The sequence below is a fragment of the Ranitomeya variabilis genome, chromosome 6 (genome assembly GCF_051348905.1).
Source record: "Ranitomeya variabilis isolate aRanVar5 chromosome 6, aRanVar5.hap1, whole genome shotgun sequence".
Taxonomy (NCBI): Eukaryota; Metazoa; Chordata; class Amphibia; order Anura; family Dendrobatidae; genus Ranitomeya; species Ranitomeya variabilis.
Genome location: NC_135237.1, coordinates 45,125,217 through 45,150,975, shown reverse-complemented (window position 1 = coordinate 45,150,975; position 25,759 = coordinate 45,125,217). Strand labels below are relative to the sequence as shown.

At 46.4% G+C, this 25,759-nt stretch overlaps 1 protein-coding gene across 5 annotated transcripts in view; it reads right to left on the bottom strand.

Moving 5' to 3' along the window:
- Nucleotides 1-7,547: 7,547 nt before the first annotated feature.
- ARMC3 (armadillo repeat containing 3) overlaps nt 7,548-25,759 on the bottom strand; it is a 137,108-nt gene continuing 118,896 nt past the window's right edge. For all 5 annotated transcript variants that reach the window (XM_077268355.1, XM_077268357.1, XM_077268358.1 and 2 more), the window contains 3 exons: nt 13,876-14,082; nt 12,304-12,466; nt 7,548-7,826 (listed from right to left, as the gene is read on the bottom strand). In XM_077268355.1, coding sequence (XP_077124470.1) covers nt 7,623-7,826; nt 12,304-12,466; nt 13,876-14,082 — 574 coding nt within the window. In that variant the 3' untranslated portion in view covers nt 7,548-7,622. The remainder of the gene's footprint in view (nt 7,827-12,303; nt 12,467-13,875; nt 14,083-25,759) is intronic.

Here is a 25,759-nt window from a genome sequence, read left to right as displayed (position 1 = left end):
AGGTTACTGAACTGGCAGAATCCTCCTGTCCCTGGGGCCTGGTGAGCACATAGCACACGTAGTATATTGTGCAGCCTACGTTGTATATTGCGCAGCCCACGTTGTATATTGCGCAGCCCACATAGTACATTGCGCAGCCAACGCAGTACATTGTGCAGCCCACGTAGTACATTGCGCAGCCCACGTAGTACATTGCGCAGCCCACGTAGTACATTGCGCAGCCCACGCAGTACATTGCGCAGCCCACGCAGTACATTGCGCAGCCCACGTAGTACATTGCGCAGCCCAAGTAGTACATTGCGCAGCCCACGTAGTACATTGCGCAGCCCATGTAGTACATTGCGCAGCCCACATAGTACATTGCGCAGCCCACGCAGTACATTGTGCAGCCCACGTAGTACATTGCGCAGCCAACACAGTACATTGCGCAGCCAACGCAGTACATTGCGCAGCCCACGTAGTACATTGCGCAGCCCACGTAGTACATTGCGCAGCCCACGCAGTATATTGCGCAGCCCACGTAGTACATTGCGCAGCCAACGCAGTACATTGCGCAGCCAACGCAGTACATTGCGCAGCCAACGCAGTACATTGCGCAGCCCACGTCGTACATTGCGCAGCCAACGCAGTACATTGCGCAGCCCACGTAGTATATTGCCCAGCCACGTTGTATATTGCGCAGCCCACGTTGTATATTGCGCAGCCCACGTTGTATATTGCGCAGCCCACATAGTATATTGCACAGCCCACGTTGTATATTGCGCAGCCCACGTTGTACATTGCGCAGCCCACGTAGTACATTGCGCAGCCCACATAGTATATTGCCCAGCCACGTTGTATATTGCGCAGCCCACGCAGTATATTGCACAGCCCACGTTGTATATTGCGCAGCCCACGCAGTATATTGCACAGCCCACGTTGTATATTGCTCAGCCCACGTTGTATATTGCGCAGCCCACATTGTATATTGCGCAGCCCACGTTGTATATTGCGCAGCCCACGTTGTACATTGCGCAGCCCACGTAGTATATTGCGCAGTCCACGTAGTATATTGCCCAGCCACGTTGTATATTGCGCAGCCCACGCAGTATATTGCACAGCCCACGTTGTATATTGCGCAGCCCACGCAGTATATTGTGCAGCCCACGTTGTATATTGCGCAGCCCACGTTGTATATTGCGCAGCCCACGTAGTATATTGCGCAGTCCACGTAGTATATTGCCCAGCCACGTTGTATATTGCGCAGCCCACGCAGTATATTGCACAGCCCACGTTGTATATTGCGCAGCCCACGCAGTATATTGTACAGCCCACGTTGTATATTGCGCAGCCCACGTTGTATATTGCGCAGCCCACGTTGTATATTGCGCAGCCCACGTAGTATATTGCGCAGCCCACGTATATTGCGCAGCCCACGTATATTGCACAGCCCACGTAGTATATTGCACAGCCCACGTTGTATATTGCGCAGCCCACGTAGTATATTGTGCAGCCCACGTAGTATATTGCGCAGCCCACATAGTATATTGCGCAGCCCACATTGTATATTGCGCAGCCCACGTATATTGCGCAGCCCACATAGTATATTGCACAGCCCACGCAGTATATTGCGCAGCCCACGTTGTATATTGCGCAGCCCACGTTGTATATTGCACAGCCCATGCTGTATATTGCGCAGCCCACGTAGTATATTGCCCAGCCCACGTTGTATATTGAGCAGCCCATGTAGTATATTGCGCAGCCCACGTTGTATATTGCGCGGCCCACGTAGTATATTGCGCAGCCCACGTTGTATATTGCGCAGCCCACGTTGTATATTGCGCAGCCCACGTTGTATATTGCGCAGCCCACATAGTATATTGCACAGCCCACGTATATAGCAATGTGGGCATGATATCCCTGTTAAAAAAAAAAAAGAATTAAAATAAAAAATAGTTATATACTCACCTTCAGTTGGCGCCTGGATCCAGGAAGCGGTTACCGACGCTTGGGATCCACCGAAGCTCCGCCGAGCTGCTCCCGCCGGCCGCCATCTTCTGTTCCCAGGATGCATTGTGAAATTACCCAGATGACTTAGCGGTCTCGCAAATACAGAGGGTGAGTATAGCAGGTTTTAGTTTTTTTATTATTTTTAACATTACATTTTTTTACTATTGATGCCGCATAGGCTGCATCAATAGTAAAAAATTGGGGACACACAGGGTTAATAGCAGCGGTTACGGAGTGCGTTACCCGCGGCATAACGCGGTCCGTTACCGCCAGCATTAACCCTGTGTGAGCGGTGACCGGAGGGGAGTATGCGGGCGCCGGGCAGTGAGTGCGGGGAGTAAGAAGCGGCCATTTTCTTCCGGACTGTGCGCGTCACTGATTGGTCGTGGCAATGGTCGTGGGCGTTTTGCCACGACCAATCAGCAACTTGGATTCCATGACAGAGGCCGCGACCAATGAATATCCGTGACAGACAGACAGACAGAAAGACAGACAGACAGAAAGACGGAAGTGACCCTTAGACAATTATATAGTAGATGGCTGTTATCTTGGCCCAAAGCACGTATGGAGTGGCTTACTAATGTGTCTAAATGCTTAGATATTTCTTGTTGATTCATTTTGCACTTATTATAGGCATTGTCTCATAAACAGGGCAGTTTATTATTTGTTCCTTTGGCTGGCAGCAAACCATCAATGGAGGTATTTATTCTTGGCTTGCACTAATGAGCATCACAGATCATTACTTCTTACATTTATGCCTCACTTTGGACTATCTTGATGGTTTATTTTATGCGTTGTGACTATTTTGGGAAAAGACCATTATCTATGGTCAGGTTGTTATTAGCAGTAGGTTTTTTTTTAAATGTTTTTAATATGTTGTAGTTGTTTGGTCTGTGTTTTTGTTCATGTATATTTTGAAAATTAAAGAAATATTTGAAAAAGGTGATCCCCTTTCTGTGCATACCCCTTTTTTGGTTTTGCCAGTGTGCACCAGCTCTCATCCGTGAAGAGCACAGGGTGCCAATGTCGAATCTGCCCATCTTGGTGTTCGCTGGCAAATGTCAATCGTTCTGCATGATGTTGGGCTGTAAGCACAACACCCACTTGTGGATGTCAGGTCCTCATATCACCCTCATGGGGTCTGTTTATGACAGTCTGAGCAGACACACGGATGTTAGTGGCCTGCTGGAGGATGTTTTGCAGGTCTCTGTGTCATGAACCGTTCCAGGGTTTAATCCTGTCTGCCCTTTTTCCGGGCAGATCATGTCAAGGGTTAACTTTGCTCTGCCTCATTCTGGGTTCAGGTTTGCTATTTAACTCCTATGCATCCTGCTGGCGGTGTCAGCTACAGTTCTGCCTGACTCTGGTAGCTCTTGATTTGTCCTGCTGTGATCCCTGACTTGCCCCGTGTCTGTTGAATCCCTCTGTCTGCCCTTTTCCCAGCGTTTCCCTGTTTTTTGGTTTGATTCTCTGGTTTCTGACTTGGCTTGTATTCGGACTCGCTTCTGCCATTGTCTTATCCGCTTCTGACCATTGCTGAACCTCCTGGCTTGTTCCTGACAATGTGTACTGCTGATACCTTAGTACTTCTGCCTCTGTTTTTTTGTTTTTTGACTTGGCTTGTCTGACCACTCTCTCGCCACATGGTGGCGCATGTGCTGCTGCTCTGTGGTGCTACTCTGTGTATGCAGTCTCACTTCCCTCTCAAGCTCCCTCTGGTGGAGGTTGCACTATACTGCACTGCAGCAGCATGACACTCTTGCACTGCACCTCCTTGCACAAAGAAGGAGGTAGTGGTCATGCTGCTGAGTTGTTGCCTTCCTAATGCCCTCTCCATGTCTCCTGGTGTACTGGCCTGTCTCCTGGTATCTGCTGCATGCCCTGGACACTGTGCTGACAGACACTGCTAACCTTCTTACCACAGCTTATATTGATGTGCCATCCTGGATGAGCTGCTTTACCTGAGCAACTTCTGTGGGTTGTAGACACCATCTTATGCTACCTCTAGGGGTGAGAGCAATGACAAAGTGGAAAAATGACCAAAACACCATTAAAAAAGGATGAGAACTGAGAAATGATCTGTGGTCACCCCCTACAGACCACTCCTTTATAGGGGTTGTTTTGCTAATTGCCTATCATTTCTACCTGTTGTCTGTTCCATTTGCACAACACCAGGAGACATTGATTGACAATCAGTGTTGCTTCACAACTGGACTGGTTGATTTCACAGTTACTTTGTTTTGTTTATGTGTTTTCTTTATTTTTATGTGTACTATGTTTAGGGGGTTATGAGCCATCATACTGTGTATGAGGGCATCATACTGTGTATTGGGGGTTATCGGGGCATTTTACTATATATTCGGGTTGTGTTGCTATCATACTGTGCATATGGGGCTATAAGGTTTCACACTTTGCACAGTGGGCTATGAGGGCATTATACTGTATATAGAGGTCTATGAGGTATCACGCTGTGTAGAGCGCTATGAGGGCATTTTACTATGTATAGGGGTTAAGAGGCATCATACTGTGTATTTTGGGTATATGAGGGCATTAAAATGGGTGTAGGAGCTATAATGGCATTATACTTTGTATAGGGGACTGTGTTGCCATCATACTGTGTATAGAGGGTTATGGTGGCATTCTACTTTTTATAAGGGGGCTGCAGGGGCTATCATACTGTGTATTGTAGAGCTAAGGTAGTATTGCATAGGGGGCTGCTGAGAGTGGATTTTGTTGGCATATACAGTTTTTCCACAGATCCGAAGTGAAAATTTTCAGCATAAATTGATGTAGTGCTGCATGTGGATGACGTTTATTAATATATCGTTCACAGTGCTTGTACTGAATTATGCAGAGTTATAATGTTCTAAACCTATCTTCCATGTGGACAGCCAATCAATGGCTGTACAGCACTGTTCAGATTCAATGGGTGTCTGTCTTTCAGGTGTCTATACAGAGAATGCGTGAGGTCTAAATGCACAATATTCACAAAGACACAGAATCCATATATTGTTCAATTAGACATCAGAGTGACTAAATTTTAGTCTTAACATTAAGGAAATAAAGGTTTTTTTATTAGAAAAGTTCAATAAACTAAATGGGTTTTCCCAAAAATAGTGTCATGGGTTTACCGCGACAGAGAGGAGCCAGAAGATCGCAGTGTCTGATTTCTCCTACTCCTGCACTGATTAGAAGCACTTCACCTTCATATTAAACTGTGGAAGTTTCTTTTAGCAGTGCAGGGGTTAATCTGCTCAGTTGAGAGCTCCTGGTGTGTTAAGGCTCAGCTGTGCACTGTTAGCCGCTCCCATCTCCTATATAATCCGGGTCCTGGCTAGCATTCATTGTCAGAGTAGCTTATGCTGCATGGCTGGAGGATGTTGTCGGTGGTTATTGGAGAAGGCGTTTGGTGGATTTATCTGTGACTGTTTCTAGGTTTTGAGTGTGTGATAATTCCTTCTTCTCATACTTTGGTTTAACCCAATCCTCCACTCCCCGATGCATACCTCTGTTGTATATGTGAGTATATTTGTATGTTTTGTATTTTTCATTACCCTTGTTCATATTACCTTGCTAGTCTGGTTGGTGTATTACGGTACACTACTACTCCCCTCTTCCCTGGACGGAGGAATGGTACAGACTGAGGGCAGATTCAGGAGCTAAGGCAAGGTATGTGGCCCCGGCTTCTTCACCATCAGAAGTAATCTGGGGAACAGTGCGAGCTAGGGCGCCCCTAACGTTATGGACAGGGAAAGAGCCCCTGGTCCCCCAACAGAGTCGTGACACATAGGTAATGAATATCAGATCAGTTGGGGGAAGGTCTTACACCAGCTCACCCCAGTGATCAGCTGTTAGCATCTCCCACTGTGGCTGAATGTGCACAGTAAAAGGAGGCAGAAAAACACAGCACCGTACACTGTGTAGTGGCCACTACACCGTGTGTGGATCTGTGCCGTTTCTGCTCTGCACACTGTGCACATCCAGCAGTTGCGAGACCTGCTACCAGTTGACTGGTGGGGGTGCTGGGTGTCAGCAGAAATTATCTGTGACGCTATTCACTACTCACGGACAGGCCATGAGCCATAGTAGTCAAATGTTCCAGGGTCAGATATCAAGAGAGTAAGTAGTAAACTAAAGGGGAAATACAAAGGCGAAGTCCTATGGGTGCTGTTCTTTGTCACCCCCAAAATCGAAGGTGAGCTAAACCCACCGGCATCAGGGGCTTATCTACAGCATTCTGTAATGCTGTAGATAAGCCCCCTATGTATCCTGAAAGATGAGAAAAAGAGGTTAGATTATACTCACCCAGGGGCGGTTCCACTGCGGTCCGGTCCGATGGGCGTCGCAAAGTACTGCAGTGTGCAGGCGCCGGGAAAGGTCAGAGAGACCCGGATCCTGCGCACTGCAGTACTTTGCTCTGCCCTCAACAGGGCAGACAAAGTACGCCTTCGCCGGAGCCGCAGCCTGAAGACAAGAAGAGGACGTCATCGTAAGAAGATGGGAGGCCCCGGACCGGACCGTGACGCCCATTGGACCAGAACAGAACCGGTACTGCCCCTGGGTGAGTATAATCTAACCTCTTTTTCTCATCTTTCAGGATACATCGGGGGCTTATCTACAGCATTACAGAATGATGTAGATAAGCCCCTGATGCTGGTGGGCTTAGCTCACCTTCGATTTTGGGGGTGACAGGTTCCCTTTAAGAAAAGAATACCAGGAAGATAGTGAATCAGCGCAAAAAGGCTAGGCCAACGGATGATCAGAACGAGGTCCAGGCAGCAATAGATCAACCAACTGAGCACAGAAATACAAGGCAAACAACTGAGCAGATGCTACATCTGGCAGAGATCTGGGACTCACAGCTCAGCTAAGTAGCTGGATAACCCCCTGGGACAGCGAACACCTGAAAGAAGCTCAGCACCTCTTAGACACAGATTGGACAGGTGCGCTGTCCATCAAAATACTGACAGCTCAGCAATTGGATGCCCGAGCTGTCAGTGACCGTGTACAAGACACACTGAGCGGAGGAATCGTGACATTATCAATATCAAACTAATGGTGTCTAAAGATAGGCAATGTATATCAAAATCTTGGAAAAGTCTTTTATACTTTCTATGCCACTAAAATGCCTGGCATTGATAGCTTGCATTGCACAGAAAATATATTGACCCAAACAACTAAATACTATTTTGCCATGTAGTTTCCCTTTTTTGTCTATATAATGTTCACTAAATAAGATATTGATTTCAAATTGGTGAAAAAAAAATATCTTCAAAAACCCACATAAGAAAAATACAACAAAATAAAAAATTAATATGATTAATTATGAGTGTTGGACTATTAATAGCATTTATCCACCACTATTCAAACCTGGGGCTCAGGACCCTCACTCTCGTGAACAGTGAGAGACCCTCAGAGATCTCAAATGTATCCTGTGGATAAATGTAGTTTTTGACCCAACCATTTGGTAAATGTAGTATTCCCAGGCATGACAAGAAAATGTGAAACAGCCCATATTGAAATAAACAGAAGTCTGTAAAAATTTGGAATCACCCACAGAGTAATATAGAAACATTTATTTGGTAAAGTGTATGGCAAGCAGAGGAAAATAAATATCGCAGAATGAATGTGCGCTAGATGTGCTGATAGTGATCGGCCTCCACACTTCCATGTCTCATCAATCGACCCGGCTGATACACGAGGTCCACAATATACGTCTCCGGTGATGATTTGGTTCCTGCACGAATGGATTCATCCAGTAACTTCACGTCATTCCACGCTCGGCCGTAATCTCCACGTGTCAGGGAACAGCCGATGCCAATTCTGTCAGCTATAGCCTAGGACAGCAGCATATCATTACAAGGCTGTGGACATCACATATAATTGGTACTTACTGCCACTAAGTCTCATATTCATCTTTTGCATATATTATAGTCTGCCTTTAAAGGGACCTCAAATTCTTTTCTTCTATCCTCCTAACCATTCACAAGTTTATATAAAGTTACAAAGTTTTACAATGGCGTTGGATGTTACAGCTTATTGCATCTTTATTAAGAGGTAAAACAACGCGTTTCAGGGTCAGACTGACCCCTCCGTCAAGTATAATACATCACACTGGGGTTAGTCCAACACAGAAACATGTTGTAATAACTACAACTCAGTCACGAAATTCCTCCACACCAGCAGTGCAGTCGTAACATCCAACGCCATTGGAACTCCTTTTCAGTTTGTGTGCAGACAAGGTAGATCCTCCTACACCTCCAGGATTGGCAGTAGGAGCTGGTATTTTCATGGAGTCAGTAGGCGCTGTGTCCTTATACAAAAGGTGAAGGTGAGCGTGCAATTGTTTCTCCTTTGTGCCTACACAATACATCATCACCCTACTGGCGATGTTCTTAATCAATAGTATCTAAACCATTTTTACAAAGTCTTTTTATCATTGCCGCATCCAGTTGACACCAGCTGTACAGTTGGCACTAGTGATCAGACTTCACCTGCGGCAGTCTGTCACTCTATTTTGTGATTCGGGTCTAAGGGGGAAGGTGCTAAGTCAGTGTAAGGAGACTTATAGGCCATGCAATGCTCCTCTGGGAAATTATATATGCAAATGCTCTCTCCAGAAAGCAAGAGGACTTGAACTTCAGGGCCACCTAGAGAAATGTTTTCCCCCTGAGACCCTCATCAGAGGTCTGTCATTCAACTGAATCAGACCTCTTCCTTTTCACTGAAGAGGGGCAAACATTCGTAAACACGTGTCTGCAAATAGAGTGTCTGGCTTAGTTATATTCTTCAGTTATGTGGCTAGTCTTGTTAAAGGGTAGATACTTACTTTTAGGATTGTTACTTTCACTAGGTGGCCTACAGTTCAAGTCCTCTTCCTCTCTGACGAGGCGATTTTCATTTTAGGTGATTATAACTACTGTCCCGGTAATAAGGGTTTTTTCAGTGTTTCAGCTAAGTTTGTGCAGTCACTCTATATGACTGCAGATTACTGAGTGCTGGCAATGTGCACACTGTCAGGATTTTGCGTTGCTGAATGAGCGGTCATCACGTGACCATAAGTATGCAATCTGCATAGATGCAATTGCAGCGCCCCAGAGTTCTGGTCGTTGCAATAATGTCGTTCTTCCACCAGGGGGAGTGATATTACGTCTGAAGGAAATAAAGGAGATCTTCTGTCCAGGTATCACAACCACACACAACACACTTCACACTCCAGGCCGCCAGGGGGAGCTACGCTTCTATCTATTAGGGCACTCCTCACAGTTAGGTAAAACTCATGGTTTGGGTAGTTAGTGAGGGTCAGAACCCGACGGAGTTTGGTAGAAGCTGGCTGGAGTGAGCTCCAGTCAGATCCAGACTACGGTCTGAGGAGGACGAGAGTCCACGGAGCTGCGCCTGCCCCACGTGCAGCAGCATCCTAAGAAAGAGACATTAGAAGAGAAGTGTATTGCAGTGAGTGAGAAACGAACTCATAGCAAAAGGAGAGGAAACCAGAAGGAGTTTTGTCCTGTGAGAGGCTGCCTCCTTCTGAGGCGCAGGAACTCCGGTGGCCAGAATACCGAGGGAGTAAGGATCTCTACGCTTTACTTCAGAGACAGGCAGGACAGTTAATTCCACGTTAGCTGCCCGACCTTATACCCAGGAGGCACGGTGGCAACTTGTGGGGGCCGGGGCGTCGTAGGGTCCCTGTAAAAAGCCTCAGGCCATCAGTCATATGGGTTTGTCCTATCCATACCATCTGGGGGACAGAGAAAGAGACATTCCATCTACAATAGTTGTGAGGACCTTACCGAGAAGCTCAGCAGGGAGGTACTACAACACCCAGGCGCTAGAGGAAGGCTATTGAATTCCACCTGGATAAGGGGACTCTGGATTTGCCTTCAGACCGGCCGGACTCTGCCTGCCCTGTGATCTGGTGCTCTGGACTGTGGACACTGAAGCCTTCAGTAAAGGTAAAGAGAATGCAACCTTGTGTCCTCGTTCTTCACTGCGCCTTACATCAACCACCATCACCATCTACACCTCTGGGAAGCCCTGGGGATACACTTCACCTGTGGGAAGGTATACCATCTAGCTGCTATAACATCACCCCAGCGGACCCCTAAGCAGTGTAGGTCACCCTGACTGAATACCACAGGTGGCGTCACAAACATTATCCCTTTAAAGACCTTTCGCCCATTTATCAACGGACGCCCCTAGGGCCACGGACCGAGTCAGCCATCATGACATCCCCACTGAGAACTGAAGGACCCGGTACCGAGTACCCCACAGTCCTATGGGGGCGCTCAACAATCATGTGTTGACTAGCAACTTTGCCTTCTTTTGAGAGTAGTGGATGAGAAACCAGTTGGCACGTGACTGCAACTACGCAAATCGTACAATAAGCACTTGGCCATGTAACGGAGCGCAATATTGACAGTGTGCACATTGCCAAGATGCAGCAATCTGCAGTCACTGGGTGGCTGCACAAATTTAGCTGAAGCCCAGAAACCTCCTTAAAGAGATTTTCCTACTAAATATAATTATTACCTATGCACAGGATAGGTGAAAAAATGTGTGAATGCAGAGGATCCAATGACTGTGAGCCATAGAGGTATAACATGCAGTTAGTGGGAACAACGCAATATTTCCAACAGAGCCCCCAACTATCATAAATCTTTAATAGTATTGGCCTTCCCTTATGACTCAAAAGGGACTTTGTGTGCCTCCCCACAAGGTTTTATGGCCCAAGTGCAACTGCACCCAATGTAGTTATGGCTCTGGGAATCCAAAAGATCCCAAGAAACAGAAATGGAGAAGATACAGATTAGATATTAGAAAAAATGTTTTGACAGTGATGGCAATCAATGAGTGGAAGCGGCTGCCACAAGAGGTGGTGAGTTCTCCTTCAAGGGAAGTCTTCAAACAGAGGCTGGACATACATCTGTCTGAGACGGTTTAGTGGATCCTGCATTGAGCAGGGGGTTGGACACGATGACCCCGGAGATCCCTTCCAACCCTAAGGATATGTTTCCACATTCAGGAAACGCTGCGTTTTTGTCGCTGCGTTGAGCCGCAGCATCAAAAACGCAGCGTCCAGATGTTACAGCATAGTGGAGGGGGTTTCATGAAATCCCATCTCCACTATGCAGTAAAAGACGCATGCGGCAGACCCGCAGAAACACACATGCGGCGCGTCTTTTAAGAACGCAGCATGTCCTTGCATTGCTGAAACAACGCAAGGACAACGCAGGTGACCTCACAGTGACCTCAGGAGCAGATTTGGTCAGGATTCTACCTGCATAAAATCCTGACCAAATCCTGAGGCAATCCTGAACGTGGACACATACCCTTACATTCTATGAACAAAGATTGCTGTGTGAATGGTGCAAATGTGTGACCGCCACTCTGCTCCCCTTTATAGGACTGATGGAGCTAGCTGAAGAGAATAGAGCAGTGCTCACACAAGCATTCTGATTAATGTAAACAGGAAACAGGAGACTCTAGGAGCTTCTGAGGTTCCCAGCAGTCAGACCCTCAGTAGCCGTACATTTATTACTTATAGAGTGGATTGGTGATACATGTATTTAATGGGACAAGCCTTTAAATGTCCATGTTTAGGATAAAGGAGTTACTGATTGAATAGGAAGGAGACGTTACAAAGGTACACAGATTTCTGCAGAAAGCCATAAGCACTCTATACGCCACTCTATAATAAAGATATTATAAGGAGGAGGATTACCACAGTTACGGCCCGTACACTTGGCCATATTTTCGATCCGAGTGTGATCAGACAAAAGATCGGATCACACTCAGACTAATAATAATCTATGCAGCTGTGCACATGTCCGATTTTTTTTCCTAGGATCGACTCAGTGATTTATGAATAAATCGTAGCATGCATGAGTTAGATCCAACTATCGTATCACCCTCAGCCACACACATCAATGAGTCCATGAAAACCATTGGACTGCACTCGGATGACATCGGAGTGCAGTCTGATTTTCACAGATAGAATGAAAAAGATGGAAACATTTTTTTCCCATCTTCTCATCCGAGAGAATCGGATCACACTATGATCAAACTCTGATCGAGTTTGATCAGAGTGTGACTAGCATAATCGGCCTGATTTTCTCAGATGAGAGAATCTACACCGCTGTGACCCCGGCCTAATCCAGAATCTGATGATATAAGCCATACAGAGGTACAGCACGGCTCTATAGACGTCTATGGGCACCATCAAGTTTACTTGGAGCTGCATTACATTCATGTACAGTAGATCTGTAGATACCAATACAAGGCGTAGCACCGATGACATGTGGATACACTCACCTTGTAAAGTAAGGCTCGATGATAGAATATTCCTCTCTTAATTTTTCCGATAGGTATTACATTGCACTTCAGCTCGTACTTAAGCTCGCCAACGTGAAGCTCCCAGCTGAATTCATGCAGTCGATCTTTTGCTATAGGTCCACCCATCTTTTCCGCAACGAACCTTCGTGAAATGAAAGCATATCCATCGCTTTTCAGATTTTTTTCTGATGACATTTTTTTCAAGTACCATCAAAAAACAAAAAGTAGCTATTTTTCTTTTTTGCAAATGGCCGCTGAGTGATTGCTGCAATTACGCTCAGATCATTAAATAAATTAAGATGGTAATGTATGCAGCCATTTAGGCATTTTGTCTGCTAAACTGCATTTTTTTGTAAGATTAAAAGCCGAACATAAAAGCTCAAAACGAAATCAATTTTAGTCTGAAGTCTGTAGAAATTAAGCAAATCTAATGATTATGTAGTTAGGGAGGAAGAAGGGATTTATCAGCAAAGGGTTAGGCTAGAGTTCAACATGTTGCTTAATGCCGAGCATTAACCTACACAATTAAGAGATTTCCACAGCGGCACATACACTGGAGACTGGTTTTCCTTCTCCGGCATTCTTATGGCATATGACACGGTATACCGCCAAGCTACCCTTACATGTTTAAGATGGGTGGCAGGAAACAAACAGCAAAAAGTGTGATCATTCATGCTGGGGACATATACGGTTTGGGTTTGGCTAAATTGAGGTGTGGAGTGTGGGGCCTGGATTTAATGAAGCGTTTGTGGGTGGCAACAGTAGGCCACATGGCTGCAAAACTGTGGCAAATTGCAGAAAAACCAAGCCTAACAAAGATCCATATTTTTCAACCATTAATCCTTGCAAGGAGGTTTGGTCTTAGTACTACAAACTGGGACTTCAGTAGGGAGAGAGTAGTCACAGATTGGTGGTTGACATTTTGCCAGGAACATCTGGAGCAGAAGCTGAGAGAACCATCAAGATGTAATAGAGGAGGAGAGCTAATGGGGGCTATTCCCTTTTTGGAGAGGGCTTGCAATAGACAGTATCCTCTACACTTTTTTTGCTCGGCATACTGCACTCATTTAGCACTTGGGCAAAGAATGTCACATTTGTGGGCTTTCAATCAAATAGCTGTCTGCATATTCATTTCTGGCATGGCTCCTGCTGCAAAACTTATTAAAATGAGTCGTCAGACATTGACCTATATGGGTAGCTCCCTTCTTGAAGAGAGCTAATTTGCATATAAAGGTGTGAGAAACACTACATGAACGGCTTCTGGCTGCCAGAGGCTTACAGAGCTCATAGAGGGTACAATGAAGTCCAAAAGTGCTAAAAGGGCCTGGGGACAGGGGTCTTCACAAGACAATCCACTTAAAACCTTTCTTGATTCCTATGATCACAGCATTTCACATCTACTGAACACGAGTAAGCAAAAATGCTCTGTTGTGATCTCACCACCTTTAGCTAAAGATCTATGACCTTTTTGTCTCTGGCCACCATTACTTTTCATGGTCTTTTTGACATTGTGTATTTTACAAACGTCCATTACATAGGAGATTTACTTACTGTGCCAAAGCAACGACCTGCTCCTTAGGGTGCATAAGAGGAAGGATTGTCCGGGTTACTTCTGAGATATAGTCAGCCAAATCTTGGTCAAATGGTGGAGAAAACTGAGCTATCTGAGGAACAGGCTCCGACTGAGTTTTCGTTTGGGGTATGTCATATTCTTCCCTCGTCTTTTCTTCTTCTTTCTTCACTTTACTCTTTATTTTGCTAAGATGAATTGATACAGATTTCTTATTCACATAAAAGACATTTAGACTGTGAGCTAGCTTATGGCTTTAGTAGGAGGCAAACTGATACAAAAACCAATACACTTTGTGAAAGTTTAAGAAAGGGTCTAAACAGCCACATCAAGTCAAAAGGTGGATCCCAAAGAGTCCTGCAACAGCAGTCGGATCATCACATGCTTGAGACAGAATGAGCGTAATACCACAAATCCACAGTATAAAGCATCTACGAGCGTCTATCTTGCTTGATCAATTAGGAATTTTTTAATTAAAGGCATTGGCCGACCATACCAGCTTATCCGCTATCCTGTTCTTAGCTCTCCATCTGGAGTTACCCCTTTGAATAGAGCAATCTCCCCAGGTGCACATAAAAACCGCAACCCTTGTCCATTTCCATTAGTCACAGACAAAAAATTAAACAGTGAGGAGTATTCAGGAACAGGAAACTCCAGACCCCCATTGTTGGTCAAAGTGATTAGATTCCTCAAGCGATCAGCAACTTATTCCATAGATGGGTGATAAAGGGATTGGTTCACCATAGAGATTTAAGGAAAAGTTGACCATTCTTCCACATGCAGATACATCATAGCCGACCAATGACTAGTAATATCAACTAACTCTACAGTAAAGAGAATAATCATGACCTTCATAACTACAATGAAAAAGAGGATAGATTTATATGTCCCACCCTAAAGGCCCTGGTGAACCCATTGATATCGATGAGTTCGGGTGACGGTCTGCTGTATATTGGAGTGTCGGCCGATTGATGGTCTGGAGAGATGTCAATTGTGTATGTCCGATTTCAGACTATTGAATACATTGTTCTCCCTGCAATAAGTCGCTGGCTAATGTGTCAGCCGGCATCTTTCTCATGGAGAAGACAGGAGCCCTCAGCTGAACAAGCGATCCTGCGTATGGCACAGTAGGCTGTCGGCCGAAGGATAGGCCAAAGCATCGTTTGGCCAACAGCCATCTAATGGGTATAGCCAGCATTACAATTCCTTACTTATCACAAGATACCAGCCACATCTGTTGTCATATACCGTACTTCAACCTTTGCACTCGCAGGATAAAATATTCCTTTAGACTCTGTAAAGAGCACCTCCTGCTGAACCCCTTTGCCATGTCTTCCCACTGTAGCCAAATTTATAATTCACCATCCATAATTTGTATCCAATTTGCTTGGTTGCAGCAAAGCCACAAAGTCATGATCTGGCACTTCTGCTATCCATCTCTCCGCTGCCACCCGATTGCATTGGCATGTGCCCTGATTTCTACATACAACTCCCTGGATTTTTTGGTTAATAGGTTGATGGTATCAGATACTTTCTCAATAATGCAACTACTCCTGGGAAATAGATGTTTTAAGAACCTGGTTTCTTAAATTCTTAATAGTTCTCCACCTGATATAACTAGAAATGTTCCCTGACTGCCCATGAAGAATGTCATTCCATCATGATTTTGCACATTGCATTTATAAAAAGGTAACTATAGCGAAGAAGGACTACTCTAGAATAATTCACTTATTTATGGGGTAAAAACACGATCCCTTAGGGTCATCGAGAAGCCAAATTCAATAATAACCCATACGGCCCACAATCCTAATAATTCAACTTTAATTAATTTTTTCATAAAACATTGTCATACATCTTACCACAGAAAAATTTGTCTTTCTCAACTTAATAAACACATCTTCTCCACCTCCAACCCTTACAATGATCAATCTCTCTGAATTTGATGATAAAATTTGCAAGTTTGTACATTGAAGGGTCAGGTTACACATTGTTCATAGAACTCTGTACAGAGGGTAAGGTGGGAGGAAGAAGCACAGCTACACTGCTCAGTTCTGCTGATAATGCTGCTGCATCTATGGATGCTTCAGGGACATATGGGAAAGGGATTTCCTCTTTTCTATGTGTTCAGTTTATAGTGTACATCCTAGCCTCCCCTAAATTTTGGAGCTGAGTTTGGGTGAAATAAAACAACTAGAAATTAATCCTAAAGAGGGAAAAGTGTAAACAATGCGGGATACAAGTTATATTTTGGACCAGAAATACTATTATTCCTCATGTACACCTATACTGTATGACCATTGATTCTGAAAATGAATCCTAAAGTTTAAAATACCATTCTGATGATCTGATCTGACTTTTACAGACATTTAAAATCCTACAAAACTCATCTCTTCTAATAATCCTATTGTAATAGGATGCAGGTACTGAGTGTGTCACCACGGAACAGACAGACCAACAGTTGAGGGGTTTATTAACAGGAATCAGGTTCTCCTCGCAGGGAGGAAGAAGTGGAATATAACTAACAATATAACAGTGCAAAAATATGGGAGTCAAACAGTGTAACAGTAGAAAACGGAATTTCTTGGGAAAAAGAACACTTATCAGTCTGATGAGGACTTGCTTGACGGGTTGTCTTCTCCAACGTAGGCGCCGAGATACAGCGGCACTTGTCGTCCCTCTGTTGTCCGTGGGCTGAGTAGTCTGTAGGAACCCACTGCCTGGGGTTTCGAGAGTTAATGTGATATACACCGGCTCTGAGTCTTTAACTTTTACAGCACAGCCTATCCCAGGAAAACGATAGTCAGTCTATTAATAAGTCTCTCAACAGGAATCATGAGCTCTGCACTGGTACCGTGGGTACCAGGGGTCACGGTCTCTGCACGGACCACTGTCTCCGCACGGGTGTCAAGGCGCCCCTCTCCAGTCACAGCAGAGTCTGCTTTCATGTACTCACAAGATGCAGTCTTTTTGGGCGATCTCCCTGTATTTGTCCTCTGACCGGGAGATCTCTCTCTTTCCCGGAGTGCAGCTGCGTCCTGCTCTGACCGCTGCTCATGCTGCTCTGAGCCTTGCTTGCGCGCGCCTTTCCTGCTCTCAGCCCGGCTTCCTTTTTGTCCCGGTCTCTAAGTCTGCCCCCTGGGGAACCTGTAGCACAGCTCAATGGTTCCAGGCATGGAGCCGAGAAGGTAACCACCCCTGGACTCTTCTTGTGCTTCACCTCCATACATTCCCCCCCTCTTTCTGCTCGCCATTCCACGGGCGAGATTTTCTGGAGTCCCTGTTGGCAATCTTCCAGTCCTTGCACAATCTGCTGCCAGATGAACTCGTCCTGATTGTAGCGAACGGGGGGTACACCAGCCGTTGAACGTTCAGAGCATCTCAAATCAGCAGGGGCGGTGGTGTCAACTGCTGTGGGAGAAGTCAAGGTTTCCTCTGATACATTGGTAGTTTCAGGCACCAGCCCTGTTTCTGGGTTCCCTGGGAGAGATTGGGAGTCTTCCTCGTTTTCCACATCAACATTGATCACTGGCGCAGCCGGTGGGGGCGCTGGAGCCAATTGGACTGATTCAGGATCTCTAGATAAACATGGACGCAACATATTCCTGTGCAGTGTGTGGGTGGGAGTCCCCTCTTCCGTTTCAGGCTGGACCTCATAAACGGGACCCCCGTTGCCGAGCCACCGCTTCACTCGGTACAGCCTTTTCTCCCACCGGTACTCTAGTTTGTTGTGTGGGCGCTTTTCCCTCACTAAGACTCGGTCTCCAGGCCGCAGGGCTGTCCCCTTTTGAGGAGCTACCTGGGGATGCTCCAATTCTTGCTGCCGGTTCTGCACTAGACGTTGAATTGTCTGCAGCCGACGACGGTGTTCTTGAACCCAGGAGTACACCCCCATCCGTGGGTAGTCTTCCTCGGGTTCCAGCTCCAGCTCTGCCAGCCCCTTCCCGGGTCGGCCAAAAGACAAAGAGTAGGGGGTGAATCCGGTGGTACTGTGTTTCCGATTGTTATACGCCCACACCAATTCAGGGACGGACCCAGTCCACTTCACCTTCTGGTCCTCTTCCAGTGTCCTCAGCATTTGAATCAGAGTGCGGTTAAATCTTTCACAAGCCCCATTCCCCTGTGGATGATAAGGGGTGGCCCGGGACTTATCGATTTTGTACAGCTGGTGCAGCTCCTCCATCACTCTTCCGAGGAAGCACACCCCTTGATCAGAATGGATGCACTTGGGACACCCGTACACCTGTATGAAGTGTTTGCAAGTTGAGTTAGCAGCAGACTCGGCAGTCTGGTCCCGCGTGGGCATCACTACGGCAAATTTAGTAAAGTGGTCTATCATCACTAAACAATGCTCATAGCCTTAGTGTGCTGGTCCAATTGTCAAGTAATCTATTGCCAGTAGGTCCATGGGGCCAGAAGACCTCACCGTCTCTGTGGGAGCTCGTTGTTCTGGTGGTTTGACCAGCTCACAACTTCTGCATTGCTGACATACTTTCTCCACAATGTTCCTTAAGTGGGGATGATAAAATAGGCGCTGTAATCACTGGAAAGTTTTTTCTGGCCCAAAGTGTGCTCCTTTCTCATGTGCTTCCTTAGCCACCTGATCTATCAAGGACGAGGGAATCACCGTCTGCCATACAAGACTGAGTTCTGTTTGGAGGAATACCTTCCGGTACAGGATACCATCCCGCAACTGGAGCCTCTCCCAATGGCGTAGCATCTTCAGTACTTCAGGTGACATGGAGTCCTCTCGTGTCGATTGGGCATTTGTTCAGACACCACCCACCTTCTCAACTGAGCTAGCTCCGGATCCTCCTGCTGCACTCGGACCCACCCATCGCGGGGCTGCTCCAGCAAATTCACACAGGCCTCTTCTTGTTCAGTTTCCCGCGTCGCTGCTACCATCCTGGCAGTCTCTCCAAAACCTGGAACCTCCACATCTTTCAGTTCATCATCCTGGCTGGGTGCTGGTTTGCGATAGTTTACTCGGGAGAGGGCATCCACATGAACATTCTCAGCTCCTCTTTTATACGAAATTCTGTATCGGAACTTGGCCATTCAGGCTACCCAATGTTGTTCTAGGGCTAACATGGCATTCTCGAGATGGGCCAACGGATTGTTATCGGTGCGTACATGAACTTCTGAGCCAGCCAGATATTCCGCGAACTTCTCAGTCATTGCCCACACCAGCGATAACAACTCCAGCTTAAACGAACTGTAGTTTTCAGGATTCTTTTCCGAGTCATGCAAAGACCGACTGGCGTATGCGATGATGCACTCTTTCTCATCCTGCATCTGCGATAGTACGGCCCCGAGGCCCTGCAGGTTCCCATCAGTGTGCAAGATGAACGGCTACGTGAAGTTGGCGTAGGCCAGCATGGGGGCCTCCATCAAAGCCTTCTTCAAAGCCAAGAATGCCTCTTCCTGATGCTTCCCCCACTGTATGTTCCTGTTTTTGGCGCAAGAGGGCACTCGCTAATCCACTCCAGGAGTTATTGAGGGAAGGCGGGTAAAGTCTTTTACGAAGCGTCTGAAGTTTCCTGTGAGTCCCAGGAATGCACGCACATCTTTCACAGTTTTTGGAGTTGGCCACTCTTGTACCGCAGCGATCTTCTCCTGGGAAGGTCTTACCCCCTCAGCGGAGACAACGTGTCCCAAGTATTCAATCTCGGTATGGAAGAGGTGACATTTCTGGGGTTTCACTTTCAAGCCGTACTTCTGTAGCCGACGCAGAACTTGCTCTAGTCTCTGCAGATGTTCCTCAAAGGTGGGGGCAAAGACGATGATATCATCCAAGTAAATCAAAGTGGCTTCAAAGTTCAGGTTTCCCAGACATCTCTCCATGAGTTGCTGAAATGTTCCTGGGGCGTTTGCTAGGCCGAAGGGCATCCAGTCTAACTCATACAGTCCCATCGGAAGGATGAAAGCCGCCTTGGCTCGGTCTTGCTTAGACATGGGCACCTGCCAGTAGCCGCTGGCCAAGTCTAACGTGGAGAAATATCTGGCATTCCCTAGTGCAGTCAGGGACTCCTCTATTCTGGGAAGTGGGTACAAGGCCCGCACTGTGCAGGCGTTGAGCCAGCGATAGTCCACACAGAACCGCAAGGACCCGTCTTTCTTTCTCACCAAGACTATAGGGGCCGCCCACGGGCTCTGACTCTCGCGTATAACTCCCTTCTTCATCATGTGTGACAGCATTCCCTTCACCTCCTGGTACATCTGTGGGGGTATTTGGCGGTACCATTCCCGGGTTGGTGCCACATCCCCGGTGGGTATCTCGTGGGTGATGGCCGTGGTACATCCAAAGTCATCTTCATCTTTGGTGAACACCTCCTGATATTTCCCCAATAAGGCTTCCACCTGAGGTACCTGCTGCGGAGTAAGTTCTGAGAGCTCCGCCCTCATGCGTTCCAGGATCTGGTGCCCTTCTTGCAGTAATCTGCGGTCCTGAGCTGCCTCCGCTTTGATGGTAATCAGTCACGGATCTTCTGGCCTTGCGGTCAGCTGTACCGCCTCAGTTGGGACCAACTCGTCTGGGAGGCCTAGGACTTGGGCGACTTCGCTTCTGGGGGGCAAAGTTGCATCTGTCTCCCCCAAATTTATGCAGTGCACAAGGACAGTTCCATCCCGCACGGTAGCCTGGGACCGCACGACCAATATTCCTGACGGCAGCTGGTCGACTCTGCTGGGCTCAATTTGGACTTTGACCCCTTCCAGCGGGACACCAGGTCGTATAGGCAGAGGAAGCACCATCTGCCCAGGGGGCAACACTCGTTTGAATGAGGCAGGGGCGATGACTTTGCCGAGTTCCTTTCCATCGCTGTATGCTTCCCGGACCTGGGTGGTCCGTATCAGTTGTTGAAAGACCCTTCTCTGAGGGGTTTGGTCGCTCCATTGTTGCAGGAAACTGTTCCGGGGACTCGGTGAAAACCAGGCTTCCGAGGTATTTTAACACATTCAAGCCCAGGGTCACGGTATGGTCTTTAGCTACCTCTCCATCCACCAGTACCACTCCTCTTCTCACGAGGTCTTTTCCGCAGACCTCTATGTTCATCCATACCAGCCCTGCGACCGGGATGGGCAAGTAATTAGCCGCCATAAGTTTGATCACAGGGCCCCATTCGGGCCATAGCACCTCTGTGAAGTGATGGTGGAAATATCTCTCAGGCATGGTGGTCACTTGCGAGCCGGTGTCCGCACTGCTCTTCCATAGATTTCCACCCAGACCGGAGGGCATGTGGAAACAAGGCTGAGGGGACTTTTACTCTGTTCTTCACGCTCCGAGCTGTGCCCCTTGAGCTCAGAACCACCTAGTTTAAAGGAGGGCGTGGGGATGGTCGGCTCCACCAGGGACACCATCGGGCAATGTGGCCGGGTTCTCCACAGGTGTAGCATGTAAGAGGGCTTCTCCTCCTGGTAGTTTCACCATCCCTTCGGGGGGCAGCTTCTCTGTCTCGCACCAGAGGGCCGGGCCAGAGTTCTTCTGGAGGCTGCCATTTCTTCATGGACCTGTCTAATCTCCATTCTCAGGTCCTCCACCCACTGGGGGATATTGTCTGCGGTGGTGGTTACCTCCCTGCTCCGCACCCTTCCCACCAGCCCTGTCACTCCCTGTTCTTGTTCTCGCACACGTGCCTCACTGCCAACCTCAGAAAAAGTCATGTCTGGCTTTACTCGCATGCGCTCTCGCAGTGCCTGTTTCATCATTGCGTCACGCAGTCCCGTCACCAGCTGATCCCTGAGCACCACATCAACTGACCCAACCCCTACACCGTCCTTTCATCTGATAGCAGTGTGAAGTTCTTGTAGGGCGTTTATGAATTGGGTCACAGTCTCCCCCTCTCGTTGTACCCGGTGAAACAGTCGCATGCGAAGTTCCCCTACGTCAGTGGAGTCCCCATGCATCTCCTCTAGTATGCGCAGCACTTTATCCAGGGTATCTCTCTCCTGGGGGGACCTATGCATGACAGAATCCCGCGCCTCCCCCTCCAGGGCCATCAATGCAATTTCCGCCTCCAGGGCTGGTGTCATGGGATGCATCCGCATCATTCCCTGGATACGCTCTGTCCAACTCCACAGCATTACATTGTTCCCAGTGAACCTTGGCAAATTATTCAACATGGCTCCCAGGGAAATGCTAGATCTGGGAACTTCCCCAGCTGCTTGGTCTGCCCTTTCCACGCTACCGTGTGACATCCTGCCGACTACGCCAAATGTAATAGGATGCAGGTACTGAGTGTGTCACCACAGAACAGACAGACCAACAGTTGAGGGGTTTATTAACAGGAATCAGGTTCTCCTCACAGGGAGGAAGAAGTGGAATATAACTAACAATATAACGGTGCAAAAATATGGGAGTCAAACAGTGTAACAGTAGAAAACGGAATTTCTTGGGAAAAATAACACTTATCAGTCTGATAAGGACTTGCTTGAAGGGTAGTCTTCTCCAACATAGGCGCCGAGATACAGCGGCACTTATCGTCCCTCTGTTGTCCGTGGGCTGAGTAGTCTGTAGGAACCTGCTGCCTGGGGTTTCGAGAGTTAATGTGATATACACCGGCTCTGAGTCTTTAACTTTTACAACACAGCCTATCCCGGGAAAATGATGGTCAGTCTATTAATAAGTCTCTCAACAGGAATCAAGGGCTCTGCACTGGTACCGTGGGTACCAGGGGTCACAGTCTCTGCATGGGCCACTGTCTCCGCACGGGTGTCAAGGCGCCCCTCTCCAGTCACAGGAGAGTCTGCTTTCATGTACTCACAAGATGCAGTCTTTTTGGGCGATCTCCCTGTATTTGTCCTCTGACCAGGAGCTCTATTTCCCGGAGCGCAGCTGCATCCTGCTCTGACCGCTGCTCACGCTGCTCTGAACCTTGTGCGAGCGCCTTTCCTGCTCTCAGCCCGGCTTCCTTTTTGTCCCGGTCTCTAAGTCTGCCCCCTGGGGAACCTGTAGCACAGCTCAATGGGTCCAGGCACGGAGCCGAGAAGGTAACCGCTCCCAGACTCTTCTTGTGCTTCACCTCCTTACATTATAACACAGTTTAAAGTCACCAGTCAAAGGCTTTTCCAACACTGACTCCATTTGGCCAAGTTGCAGGTCCTTACTCATCACTCTCTTCCGATCTACCCCTTTCCGCTTATAGATTGAAAGCTTATATGATCACAGCTCTTTCCTAATGTTCCTGGTTTACGCTGTGTTGTTCTGCACACACGCTTCAACACAGGATTGCGCTCCTCAGCTGTAAGACAAATCTTGGACGGGAAGCAGGACACAAGCGAATGTAGAAACCATGGCCTCTATAATATATTGTTCCCCTCTGTCGTTTATTAGAGGAGACCTATCGACACAGCTATGTAACAAAAATGGGTAGTATATGGGATAGCAAAAATATACCAAGAAATGTTTTTCTTTCAGTGACAAATTTGGGTTACAATAAGAGTTAGTGCCCATAAATCACACATTTCTGGACAGATTAATTAATACCACATTGACAGAACGGCATGAAAAAGGTTCCACCCGACCTTCATGGAGCAAAGAGAAGACATGTACCTTGTAAGATATATTGTTTGCAATATTGTCTTGAACTAAGTTAGAACTTAGATCAACTATAGAAAAGTCTCTGCTGACGATAAAATTGGATGTTGAAATACTGAACTAATAAAAACTACAGGAAAATCATAAATAAAACTACTGATTTGTGTTTAGAAGAGTCAACTCCAACCTTCATACTGTAGGGAAACCTCTGGAAAAGATATCTTTCTTCTAAAGAATTTGACAACTAACTAATATCTAGTAGAAAATGGGTAATTCTTGCACTTTCTGCCAAATCCCTAGCAATGGTTGCCAACAGCCCCAATTTAGCTTGAAAAGCACTTGCAAAATAAACAAAGAAGTGGTATTGAGTAAAACTATGTCTGAAAATTACTATTTAGAGGGTATTCCTGACAAATTTTGACAAAGGCAAGTGCCACTGAGCTTCAGGTTATTATGTGGGATTTCTACAGGGCTGAGGTCAAGGATTGAAATCCGACCAAAGGCATCCACTTCATGGACTTTATTCCCTTTGGGATGTTCCACACTCCAAAAACATACTAGTTGTTTTGTTTCCTATGAAACTTGCCACAGCGTTTGTGTGAGGTACAAGCCAATCACAATATATGTCAAAAGATTACAAAATACATTATCGGCTGTTTGGGCCTTAAGGAACGAGCTCTCTTGTAGTTGCATCTCAAGGAGGCGTAACTTTTTTATTTTTCCATCGACTTGCAAAAAATTATTGGTTTTTGTGTTGCCATTAAAAAAAAGTTATGTTAGGTCATGTATTTTGCTGGACAGATTTTTATTGATACAATTTTTGGGTTTTATATGACTTTTGATCAATTTTAATTTCATTTTTTTCTTTTGTTGCAAGGCTGGATGAACACAAAAAAAACCATTTCTTTCTGGTTTTATTTAGTTTTTGTTTTTTTAACCATGCAGGTTATATAGTGGAATAAATAGTTTGGTATCACGGCATCAGTAAAAGTCCAATTACATATATTTTTTCTCCAAATTAGTCCACCTGTTCACACGTTTAGAATTTGGTCAGTACTTTATATCATTATTTGTAAGCCAAGACCAGGAGTGGGTGAGAAATACAGACGTGATGACGTGTTTCTAGTAGACCGGCGTCACACTTGCGAGTGCAATTCGAGAAACTTGCGCGAGTCTCTCGCCTCAATACCCGGCACTGCCGCCGGCGGTTCGGACCGGAGCGTTCAGCTGCATAGAAATACATACAGCCGCACACTCCGGTCTCGAGTGCCGGTGGCAGTACCGGGTATTGAGGCGAGAGACTTGCGCGAGTTTTTCGCACTGCAGTTGCAAGTGGGACACCGGCCTATACTCTTTCTTTGATTGTTCCACTCCTGATTTTGGCTTTTGGAGAGAAAGGAGAGAGGTGTTTTTTTTTTTCTTACTTTATATTATATTTTCCATGCACAAAATTTCATAAACCTTCCTCAAACGTAAATGGGTTTTCAGATCACAAGATACTGATGATCATGACGGTTCACCGAGAAGCAATATTCAATGTATAGTACAGAATAGGAGAATTGGATTTGGAGATGTTCTGCAGCACTCAGCTGTGACCACTACACAGTGTAGAGCGATGCTGTCCTCTTGCAATGATGGTGAGGGGGGTGTTTGTAATTTTTTTTCTATTCACAGCATACTCTGGCTATGGTGTTTTTTCCTGACGTTTTCTCATAGGCATCTCTAAAGAATTTGAAAATCGTCAGTTGTAAATTACAAAAAAAACCACTATTAAAAATGCTCAAAATTGGATTTTTATATGCATTTTATTAGGGCCGATTTTCCTTGCATGATATTTTTAATAAACTGCCAGAGGAGATTATCTTTCTGAATGGTGCACGGTGATGTGTAGCCCAGATATCCATCACATGAAGCCTTGCTGTTAGAAAACACATCTGCTTCAATTTAATCGTTCGTTAATTCATGAAAACGAATCGTCTGACACATCCCCTGGCACATCTGTCTTTCAGCAGAGGATTTCTGAACTCTCAAGAAAACTGTACACGATTTTAAGCTGCACATGGTTTCTATTAATTAGTATAAAGTAAAAACATGTGTCGGGAGAACAATATTACATGTTCTTCAGTCTTGGGTGGCTCGTAGAAGTGGAGGAAAAATGAGAGCTGCGTTCCCTGGCACACATGAATGCATCCCACCTTCACATGCTGCTGATCTCTGCAGCTTATAATGCAGATGGATCTGCTGCAGAGACAATGAGGGATGTGAGCAGTCATATTCAGACCCTTTTGTAAGGAGATGGACAATGTGTAATGTGAATAGTGTTGTGATGCATT